This window comes from Vespula vulgaris, chromosome 1, assembly GCF_905475345.1.
Source record: "Vespula vulgaris chromosome 1, iyVesVulg1.1, whole genome shotgun sequence".
In the NCBI taxonomy this organism is placed as follows: Eukaryota; Metazoa; Arthropoda; class Insecta; order Hymenoptera; family Vespidae; genus Vespula; species Vespula vulgaris.
Window position 1 is genome coordinate 2,395,583 of NC_066586.1, and position 22,193 is coordinate 2,417,775.

The 22,193-nt window shown below is 37.7% G+C and overlaps 2 protein-coding genes and 1 long non-coding RNA gene across 10 annotated transcripts in view; 2 read left to right on the forward strand and 1 right to left on the reverse strand.

The window, feature by feature from the left end:
• The window catches only part of LOC127069774 (uncharacterized), a 275,276-nt gene that overhangs the window by 197,196 nt on the left and 55,887 nt on the right, over window positions 1-22,193 (reverse strand). The gene's annotated exons all lie outside the window — the stretch shown is intronic.
• The window catches only part of LOC127069705 (protein vein), a 231,043-nt gene that overhangs the window by 153,898 nt on the left and 54,952 nt on the right, over window positions 1-22,193 (forward strand). For both annotated transcript variants that reach the window (XM_051007051.1, XM_051007062.1), the window contains exon 3: window positions 8,448-8,590. In XM_051007051.1, the coding sequence (XP_050863008.1) occupies window positions 8,448-8,590 (143 nt within the window). The remainder of the gene's footprint in view (window positions 1-8,447; window positions 8,591-22,193) is intronic.
• LOC127069561 (protein FAM214A) overlaps window positions 1-22,193 on the forward strand; it is a 133,777-nt gene that overhangs the window by 3,287 nt on the left and 108,297 nt on the right. The window lies entirely within an intron of this gene.

A 22,193-nucleotide genomic window follows, 5' to 3' on the forward strand; every position in this document is an offset into this window, starting at 1 on the left:
CATGAGAATAAAGTATAAAAAAGATAAAAAAGCAAAAAGGGGAAAGAAAAAGGACGAGGCGTCGAATGGTATAAAAAAATCGGTATAAAACTCATTTTCCGAAAGAGAAGGAAAAAAAAAGAAAAAGAAGAGGAAAGAAGAGGGAAGAGGGGAAAGAGGGAAGAGGACGAAAAGCAGAAGAGACGGAGAAGAAGAAGAAAGCAAAAGGAAAAAGAAACAAAAATTAAAAAGAAAAAGAAAAATTCGTGCTAAAGCAACGTTCCGTAACGGGATCGAGTCTCTCCATCTCTTTCGAGTTCTCGTTCCGTCGTTTCATCGCGACTTCATTTAAAGCCCGGCCAGGAGGCGAAAAAAAAGAGAGACAGAGAGACAGAGAGAGAGAGAGAGAGAGAGAGAGAGAGAAGCAAAGAGTGCCTGCCGGGAGAACCGAGAAAGCAAATTAAGCGTAATGCCCGGGCAGAGGCGCCAGCGTCGGGACGCTTTTCTAACGGCCGGCAGCCGCATTTTGCGCGTGGGACCAAAATGTCCGCTTGGAGTAAGAGAGACAGTTAAAACTGGAAAGAGAGAAAGAGAAAGAGAAAGAGAAAGAGAAAGAGGGAAAACGTGAAAGAGAAGAAAAAGAATGAAACAGAGATAGAGACAGACGGAGTAGTAGTACGAAAGGAAGAAAAATTCTATGAAAGGGAAGGGGGACGTAACAAGAAATATAATAAACGTTAATATTCGCTTATTCTTTCCCGCTTTTCCACTCGTACCTCTCGCGAAACTCACAAACAAGTCACAAGTCGTGCACGCGCGGTCTGTCCCGTCACAGTACCTACTTACGAATACGCTTTTCAACGCTCGCTTCAATTTTGTTAAGTGGACGATTATGAAATAGAAAAAGAAAAAGGAAGGAAAGGAGAAAAAAAAAGAGGAAAGAAAAAAGAGCAGTGAAAATAACGACGCTGGAACGAGATTAGTTCATTTCAGAGATATAAATCATCCTAAGATCATTTCTTTCCATTTCTCAGATATATTTTGTAACTATAATAATAATAATTATTATTATTATTTATAAATAATAATAATTATTATTATTATTTTTGCATTTTCCTCTTCTTTTCGTTCTTCCTCGTTGCAATGTAAAAAAATGTAAGAGAATAAAAAGTTGACTCGCTAAGATGTCAAAAGAAGCGTGTTGGAAAAGGAGAAGATGTAAAATAGACGTGAGCATGATTTATCTCGTTCTCCTTAGAACATGTTTGGAAAAGCTGTGCGGAATGAGAACGTTGTAAGTCCTGAATCTATCCTGTTCATTCCAAATGGGAATAGTGTAAATCCGACTTAATCCGTTCTCCTCCTACTTCACTTTGATATGATATATCATTCTCTTCGAGAAACGTACGGGTAACTATCGAATTTCCTTTGAAGCATATTTCGTCGATATCTCGTCGAGGATGAAGTCATTTCGATCGATCTTACGATTACTCGAAAAGTTACGAAACGTTTGTACACGTATACCGTGTATGTTGGGTATGTTGTTATGTACGTGTACGAGGCTGTACCACACTTCGGTACTAATCACCACAGCTGCGTTCCGCTAAACGCGTTTCGCCTTGAATTATCGCAACCGCGGAGCATTAACTCGGCAGTCGCATTTAATCCGCGAACCGGTGCACTTCTCGAATAAAAGAAAGATATCCGTGTGAACCGTTTAATGGATCGACGCTTAATTCCCTTTTATACGTCGTAAGCAAATTTTCCTGAGTTTGCTGTATTCTTTATTTTTCGTTCGTATATATGTATCTATCGACATAGACAGTTATGTATGCACCCATGGAAAACTTTCGCGCGTGGATATGAAAGCTAACGAGTTAACTATAAAGGTTGCCGTCGAATGTCATTTAAACTTACCGTCACCTATTTCTAAAGCGAACGAACTTTCATAAACAAGATGGAAGTTAAATGGAATTATTGATTTCTATTCGATCTAACTAGAAAGTTTCGCGTACGCGTTAATAAGCTTTAGATCGTTTCTAAGCTGTTGACGATCGAATTAAACTATATCGTTTCTATCTCTCTCTCTCTCTATTTCTCTCTGTCTCTCTTTTTCTTTGCGCGTTCGATGTAATAAATCAATAATCAATATTTACCTATAGTTAATCTATTTCTTTGAAGTCACATTAACAAGGCTTACCTTGTCTACTCATCGTTATATATCTTATAGCTATACGTTAATCTTTCCATTAACCTCGAACGAAAGCCTCCATCGTTTGGAAATTACGCGGTCTCCCCGAAGGAAGTAGACCCATAATAACATCGCAAACCTTCGAATTCCCTAAGCCGTGGGTAAAGGTTACGCAATTTCCCTCTTGCAAGGAGGGCCAAACGTTGGACGGTTAAACCAATTTACTACCCTTAACTTCATCCGAAGCGTATAACGGACTTCTCTTGTGGCGAAAGTCTCTCTTGTTACCACCTTGTTTCGTGGTATGATCAAGAAATTTTAAAGAACATATAAGGATAAATATGGATCCTTTAGGATGAAAAAGAAAAAGAGAAAGAGAGAAACAAAGAAAGAGATCGTAGTTTCGTCTGTTCATCCTCTTTAAGTAATTTCACATGCTCGCATTTACGAGTCGCCAGAAGAGGAAGAAAAGAGAAAAAAGAAAGATGAAGAGAAAGAAGAAGAGAAAAAAGAAGAAAAAGAAGAAGACGACGAAGACTAAAGCGACAGGGAGAGAAGGAAGAGAGGTCAGTGGAGGGCCGTAGAAGCAGAGAGTTTCTAATTTGGTGCCTTGGCAAAAATCGACACTCCGTCTAGACTCTCAGCTTAATAGGCACTTACATACAAACACACACACACACACACATATACATACATACACAGACAAGCTGTATCTCGATTTTTATCACATCACGATAAATATAAATACGTCGTGATGACACATTTGCCAATGTTCGTATTATTGCCAATTTTATTATATCGCTGATATAAAACAAAGAAATCTTTCGTACTCGTATCAAAGTTATCAACGATGTCAGTTCTTTTGACTTTTATATGGATCAATGAAAGGGTCTATGAAATATAAATCAATGCCGATCAAATATGACGACTGACAATCGAGTACGAGTAGAACGATGCGAAATACGTACGTATGAACGATTCGATGAATTAGATCTTTCTCCGTTTCACTTGTCACACCGCATCGAATAACTAACTTTTTTTTTCTCTATTTTTCAAAGGAATACGTTTCAAACAAGACTGTCCCTCTAGTTATCGATCAGAATTCGTATAAGTGGTATGTTCTGTGCGATTTAAATGTATGTAGCTATGTCGGAGTGAAAGGGAAAAGTTAAAGAAAGACGAGGGAAGAGAAAGAGGTAAAAAGAGATAAAAATATAAATTAGAAGTAAAGACAGAGAAAGACAGAGAAAGAGAGAGAGAGAGAGAGAAAGTTTCTATTTATGTATTGCATCTCGTTGGTACCTCAACTTGAACTCTATTTCTCTCTCTCTCTCTCTCTCTCTCTCTCTCTCTCTCTCTCTCTCTCTCTCTCTCTCCCACTTTCCCTTTCTCTCTCTCTCTCTCTCTTTCTCTCTTTCTCTCCATCTTTTCCTTCCACGGTTCGTTACTTCTTTTGGGTAAAAACATCGTAGCTTTCGAAGCCCTTTGACCAGAAACCCCCACGTTAGTAAAGTAAAGCGATCTGCAAGAATTTTCTGTGATTCTCACTCTGACCAATCGACCAATCGCCGAGCTCATTCCCTTTCCCATCAGCGAAAGATATCCTCTAAGGGTTTTACGAATCCCTTCGTTGATCCGAATCTCTCGAAATACGCGAAAGATCCGGCTGGTTCGCGCTACTAGAAGGAAGGTCGCTTTCGAGCGTAGTTTCGGTAAAAGCTTGACAAGCTTTCAACGAAATATGTCCGAGAGTAACACCCAAAGTCGATGGCTGAACTCCCAGATCGATTCAGTTTACTCTTCGATGGTAGTCAGTAGTATATATAGATTATCGAGTGCGGCGACACTGTTATAAGCTTTGCTTTCGTGATATTCGATAAACACCATCAAAGGAAAACCTCCCATCGGACATTCGATGAGCTTTCGACTCTGTTCATCGTTTCTCTCCTTTAAAGTCCACTATCGATCGGATAAACCACCTATCGCTCGTTGCATTTCCTTCATTTTTTTCCCTTCCCCCACCTTTTCAATCCCGACCTACCACCCGCCCGTCCCTCTCTTCTTACGATCGTATCTATTTCTCCCGTACCGTTAGAACGTCATCCACCGTGAAAGCAAATATAATAACTTTGGCGAACCATCGAAAGCTACAACTTCACTCGAAGAGTTTCCGTTTGCTACGAGTGCATACTTACATACTATAAAATTTACCAAGTACATTTACATACATATCTATCTATTTATTTATCTGTCTATCTATCTATCTATCTATCTACCTACCTATCTATCTAAGTAGCTAGCTAGATAGTTATCCACCTTTTCATTTACTTATATATTATCTTATATTAAACCATCTTTAAACGTTGCTTTTGATCTGCAAAACTTGGCGATACTTCGCTTGAGAATCATCTCCTCCGGTGAAAATCATTTATGCTTGGAAAGGCGTAAGAGGCTTTCGATTATATCTCGCTCAATGCGCCACTAGTGGTTGCGACATTGGGATTAGCCGGCAACTTCGAAGCTTAAAGGGAGAATCTCGATCTTAAGAATAGGTTTTACGTTGATCCTAGGTGAATACTCTGATCTAACTTTGAGAACCGTGTCATAACTTTATCAATGATGAAAGAGAAGTAGGATGAGAGTAAGAGGTAATCGGTTACAACGATGAGATACAAAAAGGATAAAAAAAGAACAAAAAAGAGAAAGAAAGAGAGAGAGAGAGAGAGAGAGAGAGAGAGAGAGAGAGAGAGAGAGAGAGGGACCAAGAAAAAAGTACACACTTGATCTCTTTGAAATTTACAAAACACTTTTCTTCGTGACTACTTCGCTGATGGCTTAGATTAAAAAAAAAAAAAAAGAAAAAAAAAGAAAAGAAAAAAGATAAAAATCGATAACTAAAGCGAGATAGACCGAATCTCCCGGAAAGTCAAAGTATTTAGTTACTTTTTAAAGAGAAAAGCCGAAAGATTCGAGTTTCGTGAAAGACAGGCGCACGTTCTTGATTTTCCGGAAATCTTCGTGACTTAACCGAACGGAGTAGCAAGTTTTACGAGAACCGAGAAGGAAGATACGTACTTTTTTTGAGGGGGGTTAAAGGGGTCTCTCTACTTAAATTGGAACCGATTCCATGAGGTCAGCAATGGCCAAGACTTCTCTATTTATCGTCCAACTTCCTCGCGCTCCTTCTCGTCTTTCTCGTCCTTCTCTACTACGGTAACATCCACCTCTGAGAAAGTCGACCGGTTTAACGGAGCATGCCGAAGGAGAAGCTTAATCGTAAATACCCTAGCGAGCCAAAGGAGCCGGATATAATTTCAGACGTGAATCCTCGTATCCGTGCTGTCACGTCTTTCGGAATTCCCTTTTCCTTCTCTCTCTCTCTCTCTCTCTCTCTCTGTCTCTGTCTCTGTCTCTGTCCCTTTCTCTCTCTCTCTCTCTCTCTCTCTCTCTCTCTCTCTCTCTCTCTCTCTCTCTCTCTCTCTCTCTCTCTCTCTTTATCTTTCTCTTACGCTCACGAGAGGAAGAATAGTCCTCCTTCGTAGTCCTCCTTTGCGAAGGTACTTTGCTTACGTCTTTGTCCTATCTCTCTGTTACATGATATTCCTTAACGGACTACTATTATGTCAATGTAGATAAGATATAAAAGTAATTTTATAATAACGTAATATTTGATATATTTTTTTTTTTTATATATAAATACCTATTATCGAGGAATATAATCGTAAAAAGATAATAATCGACGACGAGATAACCATCTTGTCTATTTTTATTTTCTTCCTTTTAACGACTCTCTCTCTCTCTCTTTCTTTCTCTCTGTCTCCTTATATTGCTTAACAATCTACTACTATTTCAACTCGCGTTATGAAACTTATTTCATAATAATATAATATTTGATATTTTTTTTTTTTATAGAAATACCTACTATCGCGAAATATGATCGTAGAGAAATAAAAATACGACGAGTTAAAAGCAAATGATCTGGTCTACTTATACTCTCCCCTTTTTCTTTTCTCCATGATACCACTTTTATTTTTCACAATCAGTTCGACCTTTTAATAAGAATATTTAACTACGATGATTGGATAAAAGCGAGAGAAGATAAAACAATGACGAGATCGTTAAGAGTAGTATCTTCTAATTAAACGTCACCTTTCTCCGTCATAACGATTCAACGAGAAGTTATCTTTAGCAAAATGATTGTTAGTCGTTAATGATTAAAAAACTAAAACGATACTTCTCCGTGTGGATCGATATTTCGATTTACCGTATCTCTTGATATTTTTTCATTTGCAAAAATCATCGTAATGCGTTACATCGTCTCGTATATATCGAAAGTCGAGAGAGTCGAAAAAAAATCGTGAAATTATTGGAGAACGAAATTATTGTCGAACGCGAGCGTTAACTGCCTTTTTGTTCGTCGGGGTGGCGCCGTGCACACTTTTAGGGAGGTAGAATCTGGGTAATGAAAGTGGTGGGGCGAGTGCAATTTGCACACCGCGGGATTAAGTCCAAGTTTTTCCCCTTTACGGTCGCTCTTTATGTCCCTTTTATGCCGTTTTAACGTTGCTCGGCCTTTCTTTTTCTCACTCTCGCACTCTCGCGAGTACGACCCTCCCCATTCGTCTCTTCTATATCTCCATCGTCCCTCTCGCTGTGACTCGGAATATACTATCGGCCGTGAACACGCGAGAACGAATACTAAATTTGACGTTTCTGCGAACGGTGAAAACTATTCTACGTCGAGGATTATTTTTATCACGAGGAATACTTATTGTTAACATTAAGTTTATATATAAACTCGTATTTCTTCTATTACTTTTGGAATAGACATGGCGCACACGTTTATATCTCAGATCTATATAGGTATTTGAAAAATAAATTTATTACGCGAATTTTCGTTCCTTATACGTCTAAGAATTTTCAAATGCAAATGTTAATAAATAAATCGTAGCTATTGAAAATAACGTTTTGGTATAATTTTCTTAACCTATCTTTTTTTTCATCAAAGGAACTGTCACGGAACTGTCTCCCTTTTCTATTTTACGCGGAGTAAAAATAAAATTAGGTATCTGATAGTCGTTAGTTCGCGTCCGGTTAAAATAGTTTAAAAGAATTATAAGATTATAATCGTAGTATCGACGCTTATTTTTTTTTAAACTTTCTCTCAGCCTATGTATTATCACCACTATTGCCAATTTCGCCTCTTCCTGTTTCTTTATACCTCCGTCTTTTCGTTGCAATTTTTTCTAACACCCTTTTCTTTTTTCCTTTTCTCTCCTCGCGTGTTTCTTTGTCCTTTTTATTTATTGTTTTTTTTTTTTCTTAACGTCGAAGAAAGCTCTTTCGCGATATTAATTTTTCATCCGTCCAATCGATACTTCCCCCAAACGAAATAGCTAATTTCTAGTAGACCAAAGTTTTCTAACTACTAAAGAATAAGTGTACGTAACTTAATGAATTTAACTTCTTGATCGTTAACTACGAAAAGAAAATAAATATTCATCGAATAATATTCTATCTGAAGGCAAGGCAAGAACTTAGAAAATTTTCCATAAGATTACCATAGAAAATACATATATTCCGGTAAACGTAGTCGGAGCAACAAATATTTAAGAATGCTCGTAATAATTTTCCGTCAAAGTTCCTCGGGAAAGTTTTCGGAAAAGTTTCAATTCCTTTCGTAAGGAAAAAGGAGTTTTCTACGGGGTTGCGAGAGAGGACTAGAAAATTTCAGGCCGCTTTATTTCTACGGGCGCTTACTCCCCGAAAGACATTCGAATTCCTTCCGATTTTCCCGTAGGGAGAGAAAGGGAAAACTTCGGCCTTTCACGAACTTTATGAAATCTTTTTGAAAATTCGACTCGGTCGCAGAGAAAGTCAGTATGATTCCGATTTCGCGAGACGGACGAACGATAACAATAAGTTAATCTATCTTTTATCCTATTTCGGTCCAATTTCTTCTTCGTAATTCCTTTACGCGTTAGGGATTTCACCATACACGTATATCCTACCCTTTTTATCTCTCTCTGTCTCTTTCTCTCTCTCTCTCTCGTCATTTGATAAGCTCAATTTGTCCTCGTGAAAGGAATAAGGGCTCGATCAGAAATCTCCGAACGATATTACAAGGATTTTCGCTCGCCGAAAACTTATCCGTCTATAAAATTTAACGATTTTCTCAAAGAATCGTTACTATCATGTCGATTTAACCATCTCGAGATTCTTACAGGATCCTTCTTATCTTTTTCTTTATCGAACAAAACTCCTTCGATTGTTACAGGCGGAGATCGAAAATCGTGATATCCTCCGCGAAGCCCGAAGACAGCGGCAGATACGAGTGCATTGCCGAGAGTACTTCAGGTCACCGGGCCTCCCTTGCGGCCCAACTTCTAGTCGCACACGATACCAGAATTCCGGAGACAAGTAAGTACGATGATGTTTCTTATGAAATAAATGAAATTTTTATTAGTCATATCGGGATGAAACTCAATACGCTATTAGTGGAGTTTAGCTTTTCGTTTATGATATTTTGAAAAATTAATCAAAGATCTTATACTTCAATATCGCTTGATATACTTTAATATATTTTTTTTTATATAAAATCGGATTATCAGCGATGAAAGAAAAACCCTTTGTACAAATATGGTATATTCTCTTATCCAATAAAAAAAAAGTGTGTATGTGTGTGTGTGTGTGTGTGTGCAAATGTAATCACTTTTCACCAGTTGTGAAAATTTATCATAGATATAAGCGTTCGAGGAAAAATGAATATTACATTGGTAACTACTAATAGGAGTGACGTGACGTAACATACTGACCACTACCACTGACTCCGTTAGAACCATTCGTCATTATACAACTAGCAACTTTTCGTGGGTAACCGCTACTCGCCGGCAACGTGAGAGTGCTTCGCTTGTCGGCAAAGTTTTCAAATATTTTGAGATTCGTGTTCCAGATATGTATGCACGGGAGTCCGACGGTCACTGTTGAAAATGGAATGACGTTTGAAAAGATCTCGTACATGACGAGTATCAAAGTTTTCATGATATTTTAATTAATATATATACAAATTGTTCTACCGATCTACACAAAAAAAAGTATTCAAAAAAAAGAAAAGAAGAAAAAAGAGAGAGAGAGAAAGAAAAGAATAAAAAAGAAAATCACGTCGGTAAAAAATATTCTTTGAAATGCGTCACGTTCGAAAAAGAAAAAACAAAAGGAAGAAAGAAAGCAAGAAAGAAAGAAAGAAAGAAAGAATAAATCGATACCAACGATGTTTCCTCTTTCTTTTCTTTTTTTTTTAAATTGTCCGTGGAAAACGAAAGATCGTCGATCATTTTGTCCGGAAGAAAAATGAACTTGGAAGCGGAGCTTATACGACGAAATCCACGTTTATCCCCTTGTCGTTTCGCCATTTCCTGGATCTAAACGAAAACGAGCTAAGTCGCTAGCGGAAAGATCGCAACCGACGAGACGTTCGCTCCCGACGACGTCGCCGCCGCCGCGAACAAGTGTTCTTCCTACAGGAGATATACGAGGCTATCGCTTTACCGACATTGTGTCGTTTACGATGGTCATTTCGCGTAACGACGTGCTGGAAACATTCGCAGTATACATACATAAACGTCCGAGGCAGACCACATTAATGCGAAACGCGTTGATCGATCGTCCTTCTCTATCTCTCTTTCTCTCTTTAGGTTGTTTTATCACTATCTCTCTCTCTCTCTCTCTCTCCCTCTCTCTCTGTTTTTGTCTTTACAAGAGAAGACGCGTTTATATGCATACATCGTAACGAAAACTTTGACGATCCTACGTCTCCCGTCGAAAATTGAAAATAATAGGAATATATATATATATACATAGGCAAAGAGATCGTGATCATTTATCTCTTATACGATTCTACCTATCTCCTATCTCTTCGCTACAGGTGGCCATACATATGTATACTTATGCGCATTCGAATTAAGTCCAAATCATACTTGGATTAATTCCAGGATGTTCGTTCGCTCGGACGAGAAACGTTACGAATTAGAACGTTACGAATGTTAGTTACGTTCGGTAGCAAATCGGTCTAAAGCCTGATCTACTTAATCAAGATTAAACGGGATTAGTATGTCAAACTAGTTGTAACGGTTTGTAAATTTACAAGAGATTAAACTTAAGATTAAAATAGACTTTGTCGGCGATTAGTAAATATCGATCGAAAGTATTACATCCTTGTATCAAACATACACACGTGAGTACGTAAATCTCCTTTCCATCATATTATATTTATTTAAATAATAATGTTACATCATATCGTACGAGTTACATCATATTTATTCAAATAATAATGTATCTCTATAACGTAACTTTCTCGTAATCCGATTCAAAAGGAAGAGAAAAAGTTTTGGAAAGAACCGCGATAAGGGACTTTTCATTTGGAGAAACAGTAGGTATGTCGCAGGTGATAAACCGAGGATTACGCACCTGATGCGATAATGCCTGCATGGTTCAGCGATTCGAGGTAGAACCAGCAAAGCTTGCGGTTCGCCGCTGCGCTCACGCCGCAAGCTCGTATGACGGACAAAGGACGACAATTACAACCCTGGCAGCACAGTGTCAGAGTTTCATATAGCTCTGGGCGACTGATGGCGGGTCAGCAGGCCGTTTCTCTGTATGTCTCTCTCTCTCTCTCACCTCTCTTTATCTATCTACATATATATTTCTCTCTCTGTCTCACTTATTCACTCTGTAGCCACTCGAGTTCTATATACACGGTGACTCGACAAGTCCTGATCCGTTTCTCTCGCGAGACAGGCCTATAGTGAAAAGGCAAAGCCGTCGTTGCGCGTTTTGTGGTATTAAGGTATATGGCTCCCTTTCTCTCCATTCAACCCAATCATTCGCTATTCTATTCTTGCTCATTTACTAATTTGCCTTCTCCCCAATACTCTCGCGACACGTTCTTTCTCTCTACACGTGCTTTCAATCTAATCGATCCGTTTCAATATCCAATTCTCATTTTCTTTCTCTCTTCTCTCTCTCTCTCTCTCTCTCTCTCTCTCTCTCTCTGCCCTCCTCATCATTATCATCGAGTTATTTGAGTTATTTGTACTTTACACGAGCCTCATTTTCCTCGTGCTATGAAATACAAGCTATTTGATATTAAGCGACATCAAACGAATAAACGGATTTTAATTACGGCAAAATTTCATCTCGTTATCGTATTTTATATTATCCCATAAGTATCGTTTATCATTTAGAATTGGACATTCCTGCGGTAAAGTAAAATGATATTTGTTTATTCGAGGTGTGTTCGTGAGCTAATTTTCAAAGTACCTATAAATAAATAAGTATACTTTGGTAAAGAAATTTATTCGATTAAATGTACATCGGTCGATCGAACGAACGATTTTCTCTTACCGAAGAACCAGGTATATTATTATAACGAATTATATCATATTTATATCTATCGTAATTATAAAATAACAAACATTTAAATTTTGTTTAACGTAATCATTAAACGTTATTACAACTTACGCTTAATATATTAAGATCCTTTGAAAAAGATTTAAATTCTGGTATCGCCGGACAAGTAGTTTGAATTAAATATTAACCCTCGACAAAGACACCGTAGTACGATAACAAGCCGTTTACTGAATTCGTCAACTGTTCTAACTTACACAAAAGTAAGTTGGAAAGTGGAAGTACGGCACGTTGCCCAAAGTTAACTTTGTTCTCGTAAATAACGAAATTTCAAATAACACAGCTTGGTTATAACAGACGAGATATTTTCTTTTACGTTTACGCGTTTAATTTCACGTAGTAACTATGTTAATGGTCATCCAACGGATATCTGTTTTAAAATAACATTGCGATTAAATAAATAAATAAATCGCGCTAAAAAGAAAAAAAGGAAATGAAACAAAAACAAAAAAAAAGAGAGAGAAAACACTTAACATCGAGCAAGAAGATGATCGTACAAGAATTATAATTATTATTCGATTACCATTTATTTTTGTTAAGCTTTCAAAACGACGAAAATTCTCAATTACGATGTCTCGTGATATTCGTTGTCAGTACGGAACTGAAAATAATGGAGAGATGCGACAGAGACGAAAAGAAAAAAAACGTGACAAGCCTTTCTGACAACTAGAAAATCTGTTGAATGTAACTTCCTCATAGAGAAAGTACAGCCAGTGGTGTTTCATACTCCTCTCTCTCTCTCTCTCTCTCTCTCTCTCTCTCTCTCTCCTTCTCTCTCACACTCTCCACCCTTTCGTATTCCGCATTAATACCTACGCTTCGTGCTTAAGTTACGCGGCAGAAATCCTCGAGTGGCCAAACACCTAGCGTGTGAAGCGGAAGACTCGGGTATTGCACGCTTGCAAGTAGTATTTCGTATTCCTTAGGCGTACATTTCTCTTTACGAGAGAGAGAGAGAGAGAGAGAGAGAGAGAGAAAGAGAAAAAAAAGAAATAAGAATGAAAATGGCAAAAATTATCGTTCGTAAAAAATATAAAGCTCGTGCGGATAAGATCTAATGAACGATTAAATTTTACTATACAGTTTCATTACTTTTTATTTCTGTTTTATTTTGTCAATTTTTTTCTTTTTTTTCTCTTTTTTTTTTTTTTTTTTAATTAAGTGTCAGCTTTTTAAGAAACAAGAATCGAGTTCTACAAGCTCTCTTCGAGTACATTATCTAATGAATCTTGGTAAATGATCGCACGTCTTTTCTTCGCATTAGGAAAGGAGAGTAGAAAGATTTAAAAGATGTAGAAGAGCACGCGAACTTGTGAAAAATATTGCTCGTGACACGAAAGAGGCGTACTCTCTAATGGAAAGTGGAAAATAATGAGAACTCAACTTACTTTATATTAATGTGAAACTAAACTTGATACATATTCGTCAAAGTGAAAATAAAAAAAAAAGAAAAAGAAGAGAATGAAAACGAAGACGAAGACGAAGACAAAGACGAATATGATGATAATGAAAAAGAAAAGAAGACAAATGTAAGAATGAACGATGCTAATGATTCCAACGATTATTTATAAACGATTATATAAGAAAAAATGGATACGTCGTTGATAAAGTCAAGAACGAATGAAATTAAGAACGAAAGATAAGAAAACGAAATATCGTTGATAATAATAAGAAGCGCGAGGAAATGAAAGAAGGAGAAGCAATTATAAACGGAAGTTGAACTTCTTAGTATCTTATAGTGTTCATAGTCGTATCGTATTTTCTAGAATTATTCGCTTAGCCGTGCACATCGTACTTGCAAGTCGAAAGGGTACGTAACGCAACGACGTGAGCATATAATTCTTACGGAATTAATTAGAACGAGGAAAGACAAAGGAGAGAGTGAGAGTAAGGGGTAAGAAAGATAGATAGATAGACATATAGATAGATAGATAGTAAGAGAGAGAGAGAGAGAGAGAGAGAGAGAATGTTTCGCGATATTTCGCGGAGAGGAATCTCCCTTGTTTCTCTCCTTGTTCATGGAACCGAAACGAACAGGAAAATTTCCAGAGGCAAATCCGTGGTTATTACTATACGTCCCACTTTTATCTCAAAGTAATTCGGAAATAAAGTATGTCGGTCATAAAGCGAATCTACGACTGTAAAGTTATGCCTAGCGTATAACTATAGATGTGTACCAACATACATGTGTACGTAATATATCCGTAAACTAGGGAGTTTATAGATCACGTTCGTATCTTTTGACATTAAATCGTTGCAGTTATACTCTATACGTTACTTTGATAGCACCGCAAATGTATACGGGCGATTTTCAACGTTATGACAAAAGTTCGTGACGCGAGCTAAAGCTGCGAAATGACTTTACGTTATAAGGATAAAAAATAAAAATAAAAAATAAAAAAAGAACGTGATAACGAGGATGGAAATGGACGAAAAAAAAAGAAAAAAGAAATAATAGGAGATTGAAAGGTGCATGTAGGTAGATTTCAGATCGTTCGATTTCGAGGAAAAAAAGAAATTTATTACAGGGATACGTTTACTTTCCTGGATACGTTCGTGCAAACATTTTTTTCGAAATTCTCGTCAATAAAGAATTACTCCAGTCGCGAAATAGAAACAATCTTTAGGTACGTCCTTGTTCAACAGTGAGAGCTCAAGAGTCTGATCTCGGGTGCTTCCGGCAAAGCGAATTTTCATGTCACTTGGCGTTCTTCGAAACAGCGCTTTGCGTTCGCCTCGATACGCATCGAAGAAGACGTCGTCGAATCTACGAGCTGAAATAAAGCGACAGAAACTTCGAGCTCGTTTAACGCTTGAGGGGATGCGTTAGAGGAATCGATGCGAATTACAAGAAAGAATATTTCACTTTATATCGGGTCGCTAATATATAGATATTAGTTTATTTTCGGTTCGAATACTTTATAAAACGTATTCGTTTTATCGAAAGAGAAAAAAGGAGAAAGAGAGAGAGATAGGAGGGAAGAGCCGAAAACATGAAAAACTCGTTGCATTACGAAAAATAAACAATTATGCGAACTCATTGGCAATAGAGAAAAAAATTCGAGCATAGGAATCTCTCGAATCTCGAAGTTAGAAAAGTATCGCGTCGGTTAGTCGGACCGAAAACCGTCTGGCGTTTCTACAAATTCCGATTCTCTTCTCCCTTTGCTGGATAAACAGACGGGCGAAACCGGTCTCTGTCCGACTACACTCTTCTCTTACTACTTACTAAACGCAGACCTGGCTCATACGTATACGTCCGTCTAGTCCGCTGAATTCTGCAAGCTTTTTCCGCTATGCGTTCTTTCTTCCATTTCTCTTTCTTTCTTCTTTTCCTTTCTCGTAAGATACGTAGCATATAGCATGGAAAGTGAGAGGTATCTCGACTGAAAGAGAAAAGATGGCTTTCCATTGAAGAATTATATCCTTTGTACATAATATCTACATATATATATATATACGTACGTAGACATATCTAATTCTAAAGCAAAATTGATAAAATCCAAGATGAAACTTTTCAAAATGCCTTTCATATTTTTATTTTAAAATTAAACAGCTAGGCTTATATTAGATAATATTAATTATCATTAATCGATCCTAATCTTAATTAGATTTGAAAATAATTTTAGAAATGGATCGTTAAAAGTCATTACAAGGGATACGAGACACTCATCAAATTTTTGTCGACACACACACACACACACACACATATATATTGTATTACAAATAGTTGAAATAGGTGAACACGTGCATGACAAATACGAGGGTGAATAGAGAATCGTCATTTCGATAATCGAAAATGGTTCGGAGAATTTGAAGTTCGCACGAAGATCCGATCACCGTTCGCGATTAACGCACGATTTCGCGTCGTCGCTATCAGCGATGCCAATAATGCCAATGCTAAAGCTCATCCTCGCGAGTCCGTCGCAAGCAAAGCGACGTTTGACGCGCATGCATTCGCACACAGTCGACAAACACACGGAAAAATCTGCCTGTCAAATATTTGAGAGAATTCACGGATAAGCCCGATACGTCAAGCTACCACTACTTCTCTCGAGTCGATATTTTATTTTGTCGCGCGTACAGAATTCCCGGCCATTAACTAGTAATGAACAAACAGACGGCAAATCGTTCGAATTCGCTCGCCTAATCATCGATCTTCGATCCCTGGATACGTTCGTTAATGACGCCCGATGAGACCAATAGGACATTGCTTCGACATCGATGATGTCATTCTCTACGAGAATAGAAAAAGAAAAAGACATTACGATAGATAATCTTCTTAAAAAGTCGGCATTGAAAATTGTTACGAATCTTTATGCGATGAAAAAGAAAAAGAAGAAAAAAGAAAAAGGACAAAAAAGATCAAATTTATAAATTCGACCATCGGACAATCGAATTTTCCAAGAGAAACGAATTCCATTGAAATTTTCACACTCCTGACTGTACATATAGCATATATATATATTCATATACACATATATACATATAGACATGAATACATACATACATACATACATATATATATACAGCGACAGATTCGGACGACGTATAATTAACGAGCTCAACCTTCCTCGTTCGAACAAAAACTACGGAATACGTTCGTCTATAAGGGAAACGAAATTTAGATTATCTCTGTGAAACCCCACGGGAACGTGCATGGCTCAAAATTAAATACGATTTCATCGAGGAAGGAAAGGGGGAAAAGTAGAAGGGGAGATACCAATCTCGAATACATTCCAGCTACGTTCGACGAGTTTTCAAAAAGGCCAATTTTCGCTTCGTTTACTTGACGCGTGAAGACAAAAGAGGTCAAGCTGTTTCCTCTCTCTCTCTCTCTCTCTCTCTCTCTCTCTCCCTCCCTCTCTCTCCCTCTTTATCTTTCTCCCCCTCTCTTAATGCAAATAACACGGATCAAGTTGATTAGATAACGGAGCTGCCGCAGAGTGAATCTCGACTCGAATTATGTAAGAGAAGGGTGAAGAGATTGACTCTAACTTGGAAACTATGCGATGTTAGGAGAAACTAGACTAAGAAACGTGCCACCATCCCTCTGAGCTCTTTCGTTCCACTGATCCTTGCGTGTAGACGACCTCGGAATCATCGAGCCTTACTACTTCGTGTATTTACTCGATACAAACTTTGCCAAAGTTATAACCATCCTCTATTCCCACGCGTGATAATATAATAACTGACGTAGAGATTCTAACGTTATCAGACATATCCTATCCTACGTGTTACATTTCTTTAACTCGCACCATTACTCTTCCCAGTTAAATATATAAATTTTGATAACACTCGATAAATATACGTTCCCCCTATAATAATGGTAACGATTGGGAAGTTATAAAAAAGAAAAAAAAGAAAAGGAAAAAAAAAACATTTTCAAGCTGAAACCAAAGATCGGACTTGGCTTAAATACGGAAGACGGTCCCCAGTCGAATTTAAATATAATCCGTATCTAAATTTTCAATGGAGATTGCGCGGCAGTTACGAAACGAAACGCTACTATAACCGTGAGCGTTCGACCAATGCGGCAGTAACTACTGCAATAAAATAGCAGAGTATAAAGTCGTACATACACCCGAATACTGCACCCGCGAGGCAGTTAAATATAATCGAACGTAATCAAATGTATCTTTCGCGAGAGTCACCTCGCGGGAGTTTTATCTATCTTTCGTGCATAAACGTAGGCATTAAAAATTTTTTTATCAGAACTCATATCCCGCCATTTTCTATATCGCGAATCGATAAACCATTTTATTTTTATTCGGTTACTATTAAGAAAGAGATCGTCGGAGAGAAACAGAGATGGGAGGGAGAATCGCGAGAAATCGATTCGCGATCTCAGACAACATCTAACAGCGTAATGAAAGCCGATTGGAGAATTTGGCGTGCCAATAATATTAACCACGTTCGGGGACAGAGGAGGAACGTACTCGCGAGAGCGCTAACAAACGGTTTAGCACGCGGAAACCGTAGTTGGTAGAGTACGATGGAGAGAATTCCGTGCGGCACGAAGCTCTCACAATAGAGGTAGCTCGATGAATAGATATGATCTGTTTGCAGGGCCACCGTCGGTATCATCATCGGCATACGTCATCAGAGAAACGGCATATGTACATTGCCGCTTAACCCACCTCTCCCTCCGTGTCCTCTTCATCCTTCTCATTCCATCGTTTCTCATATCCACCGTTTCATTCCAACGTTTCATTCCAGCTTTCCTGACACTCCCGACCCTGCCTACGTTATTATTCGATAACGAATTTATTCGTTGACTCATTAACAGAACGAAACACTTTCACCGGTCAAAGGTTCCTAGACTTTGAGGTATATTACGTAAGCATCGCTCAAACATCGACCGTCTCACTTCTACTAATTGAGAAACTTTCAAAGACTTCCACTCGACTCCCTTTAAAATCAACGCTTTCCAACTCGGTAATTTTCAAGTCTCAATCTCTCGACCGTCCGATTTCTCTCGAGGTTTCATTCAATAACGCAACCCATTCATTTCGAAGAGAAGCTTTGTCTATCCTCTTTGATTAAAGAAAGAACCACGCTCGTCGGTTTTATTCGATAGAAATTTTCTTTTCCACGTTCAATCGCTCTGTTTTTCGTTGATACTGCCTTGATAATTAGCAATACTACCTTTTGTCTACTCTCGACGCTGACGTAAAGCGGAAAATCTTATCTGGCATCGAATCATCGGAACGACGCTTTTGTGCCACTTTTTTTCCTGCCGCTTAGGATGCTCGAAAAAAATGGCAATACGAGGGATTCTCGAGGGAACAGCAAAGCGATAATAACGGAAGCGTATCGCGAGAGAGCGTACGTCACGCGTCCGTGCTTTTTTCCTCCCATTCTCTTTCTACTTTTATTTTTCGTCCGTTCGACGTCATCGAGGCCCACGCGAACTATCGATCATGTGCCATGGCATACTTCACGCGATCGCACCACCGAAAACTATCTCTACCATTAATCTACGGACCTTTACGGAAGCCATGCAACGTGTACCGATCGAAGCTTATCGATTATTTTCTCACACCTTCTTCTTTTACACATATTTACACATATGTAGATAAACCTCCGCTAGCATCATATTTGTTCAGGTACACACATGCGCGCATATATATACATATATTTATGTAGAGGTGTGTGCATATATATATATATATATATATATATACCCAAATTTCGGGGGGGTTCGTTGATATCTTGTTAAAAGAAAAATACCATATACCAATAGTTCACCCCTTTTAACGCATTGCCACAGCAAAAATGAATTTTTTTCGATGGACACGGTCTGATAATTTGCATTCCGTGTGATTCGCTTTCAACTGTAATAGTACGTTTTGATATTGGACGAATTCGTTCCTCGTTCCTCTCATTCGTTCGTTTCATTTCAATATTTACTCTTCGTCGGTTTAAAAAGCGACCCGCGCGATCGATCGTCATTTGCAAAACAAAACAAAGAGAAAAAAAAAGAAAAAAGAAATTTGCATCGGTAATCGAAACGAGTCCGATAAAAAATTTTCGAAGAAAATTCCTTCGTTACGTTCGATTAATGACAACACGATCAATACGTACAATAATCAACAACTTCTCGTGGACAATATAGCGGTTAGGTTCTATCACGAACACAATTTCCGTATCGTGACTTTAAATTACATCACGAATTTTCCCTTGTCTTTTTTTATGTTTCATACCTTTTTTTCCTTCTTTTTCTTTTTTTTTTTTATTTTTCACTTCTACCTATGAAACGAGATAATAACGATATAAATTATGGGTTCAATTTGGATATCATGCGATCGTGTCGGTATTGCTACATATCTTAAACTTTCTTCACGATAATATTACTTCTGATTAGTCTGTCGAGATTAACCCGAAAGACTTTGTTTCTGGAAACGCAACATGGATACTTTCGCGTCTATGTTCTTATTACGGTAAAAAAAAAAAAAAAGAAAAAAGAACAAGAAAAAAAATAAATAAAGACAAGAAAGAAAGAAAGAAAAAAGATCGTAGATCGTGCTTAATTTACTCGCTAATAAATCATTATTATATCCTCGCTAATATTCCATTCGAATATATATCGACAATCCCTTTGAGAAAATATTCGTGCAACATTTATAACTCTTATACTTAAAGGAACTATAAAGAAAAGTGTATTAACGTGCTTGCAAGAAAGCGTTTCGAACGTAAATATATGTACATGCTTTTTGAAGAGAAGGTAGAATGCGGAGAAACACGTTCGTAGATACATAGGAAGTAACAGGGAGCGGCACCTGAGGGTATAATCATCCTTTTACGTTAGCCCGGCGTCGTAGGGATGGTACGAAGGCAATCCAACCCCGCAAAAAGACCGAACGTTGTATCGTAGCTTCGTCGAAAGAGGTGAAACCAGCGACTTACACTATCTAAAGATACGCTTCGATCATTAACTCTCGTACGTGTAGGAACATCGATAGCTCGCAAGTTGATCGTAAATTCACCTTTCTCGAGATTATATAGACAATGTCGTAAGATAGTTTACGAAAGAAAATAGAAGCTTAGTAATATATTTTTCAAAGCCTCTCGACGAATATCAACAAAAATTTCATATCGAAATGATTATCGTTTTAATTAAGATGTATGTATATCGTATGCGTATGTGATATTACGTGTTATTAGAAATTTTCTAATACTTTTCTCAACGATATATAAAATATAATTTTAATTTTCAAAAATATATATATACATATATATATCTGTATATAGTTTTGTATAACTATTTTATGCGTATACACGTGACTATGTCCCCAAGTATAAAAAATGCAAAAAAAAAAAATGATTCACCAAATCCAGTCAGTTTTATTTTACTCGGATTTTTTACTCGGATTCAATCTGATCAGGTCAGATCTATCTTAAAAAATATGAAAATTAAAAAATTTTAACGCGATCTTTGTGCAAAGTTCTTCAAGTTTATCGTAAAGTCAAATAATTATTACTATCGCGTGTAACTAATCACAAGGTTCATCCGAAATATTTGTTTAATTTTTAATACTTAAGGAAATTATCGCGTACGTACATTTAATTCGAGCGTACTACATATACGTATATATATATTTTTTTTAACGAAACAAGAAAAAAGAAGGGAAGGTGCATCTCGCAGTTATTTTTTGTTTGACTTTTTTAACGAGGCACGTTATTTCCACATGCATTGCACAGCTAGCTCGAGGCCTCGTTACGACGTTTGTAATGAACGTCGCGACTCGTGTAACCTTTCTCTTACGAAATTGATGCGAATGTATAGCTACAATAATAATTTCACCGTAGAACACTCGAAACGCAGTAACACGTACATATACGTACGTATACATACATATATATATATATATAAAAATAGACGTCCATGTATATATAAAATCAACACGTTCGCAAATATATTCGAAGACAATTCGGGAAAGGATTTTTGACGATAGAATTTTTATCGTTGGTCAGGTTGACCTAAAAAAAGAGCTTTCGTATCGTCGTAAAAGCCAACGACACAAAATTTAAATCAAGGGAACGTGGAATGATAAGAATATGAGAACAAACATCGGTGAGGGAAAAAAATGAGAAAAGAAAGACAGATAGAAAGAAAGATAGAATGAGAGGAAAGAGAAAGAAAGAGAGAGATAGGCAAGGTCCACATTCGCGTTAAGAAAATAACAAGCGGGAATCGTGGGAAAGTTCATAAAGAGCCAAGTTAAAAGGATATTCAGGCGTGCGTGAATGCGCGCGCATGCTTATTCAAAAGAGAGATTATAAAAGAGGGATGACTACAACGATGACGACGACGACGACGACAGTGATAACGTTAACACCTACCTTCTCTCTCTCTCTCTCTCTCTCTCTCTGTTTCTTTTTCTCTTTCTCTTTTTACTACGTAGGAAGGACGACGAAAAGTAAAATCCTTTTTTTCTTTTCACTACAAACACAAAATTTTAACGGAAACAAGGCGCGAACGTGGCGTTCCAGATTTCGTTTCAGCAGTTCTTCGTAGAATAAGGAGAAAGGGACGAGGGGGATGAAAACGTGCCACTTCTTTTGATCTCGTGTGCCGTTTCTCTTACAATACGCTTCACGATGTGCACCCGGTTGTCTTCTTCACCGACGTTCTCCACTTTGTCCTCTTCCTTCTCCTCGTCCTCATCCTCATCCTCCTTCACGTCATTAACAATATCGTCCGCTCGTGCGACCCGGAATTACACGCCGCAATCCGTGAGACGAAACGAACCGAACGCCGAGAGTCGTACAAAATAGAGAAGACGAGAGAGAGAGTGAGAAAGGGAGAAAAGAGAAAGAAAAAGAAAAAAAAAGAAGGGAAGAAAAAAGAATAGAAAAAAGAAACAGATACGTGTAACGAGTTTGTATTTGAACGACGAAACTAGACACACTCTCTTATCTACTCCGACGAGCCTTAGAAAATCCGTGATGCTTCCGTGCCCTTAAGCGTCTCTCTCTTTCTCTTTCTTCTTTTTTATTCTTTTTTTTTTATTTCTTTTTTCACCCACCAAGTTACATTAATCCCCTTCAACAT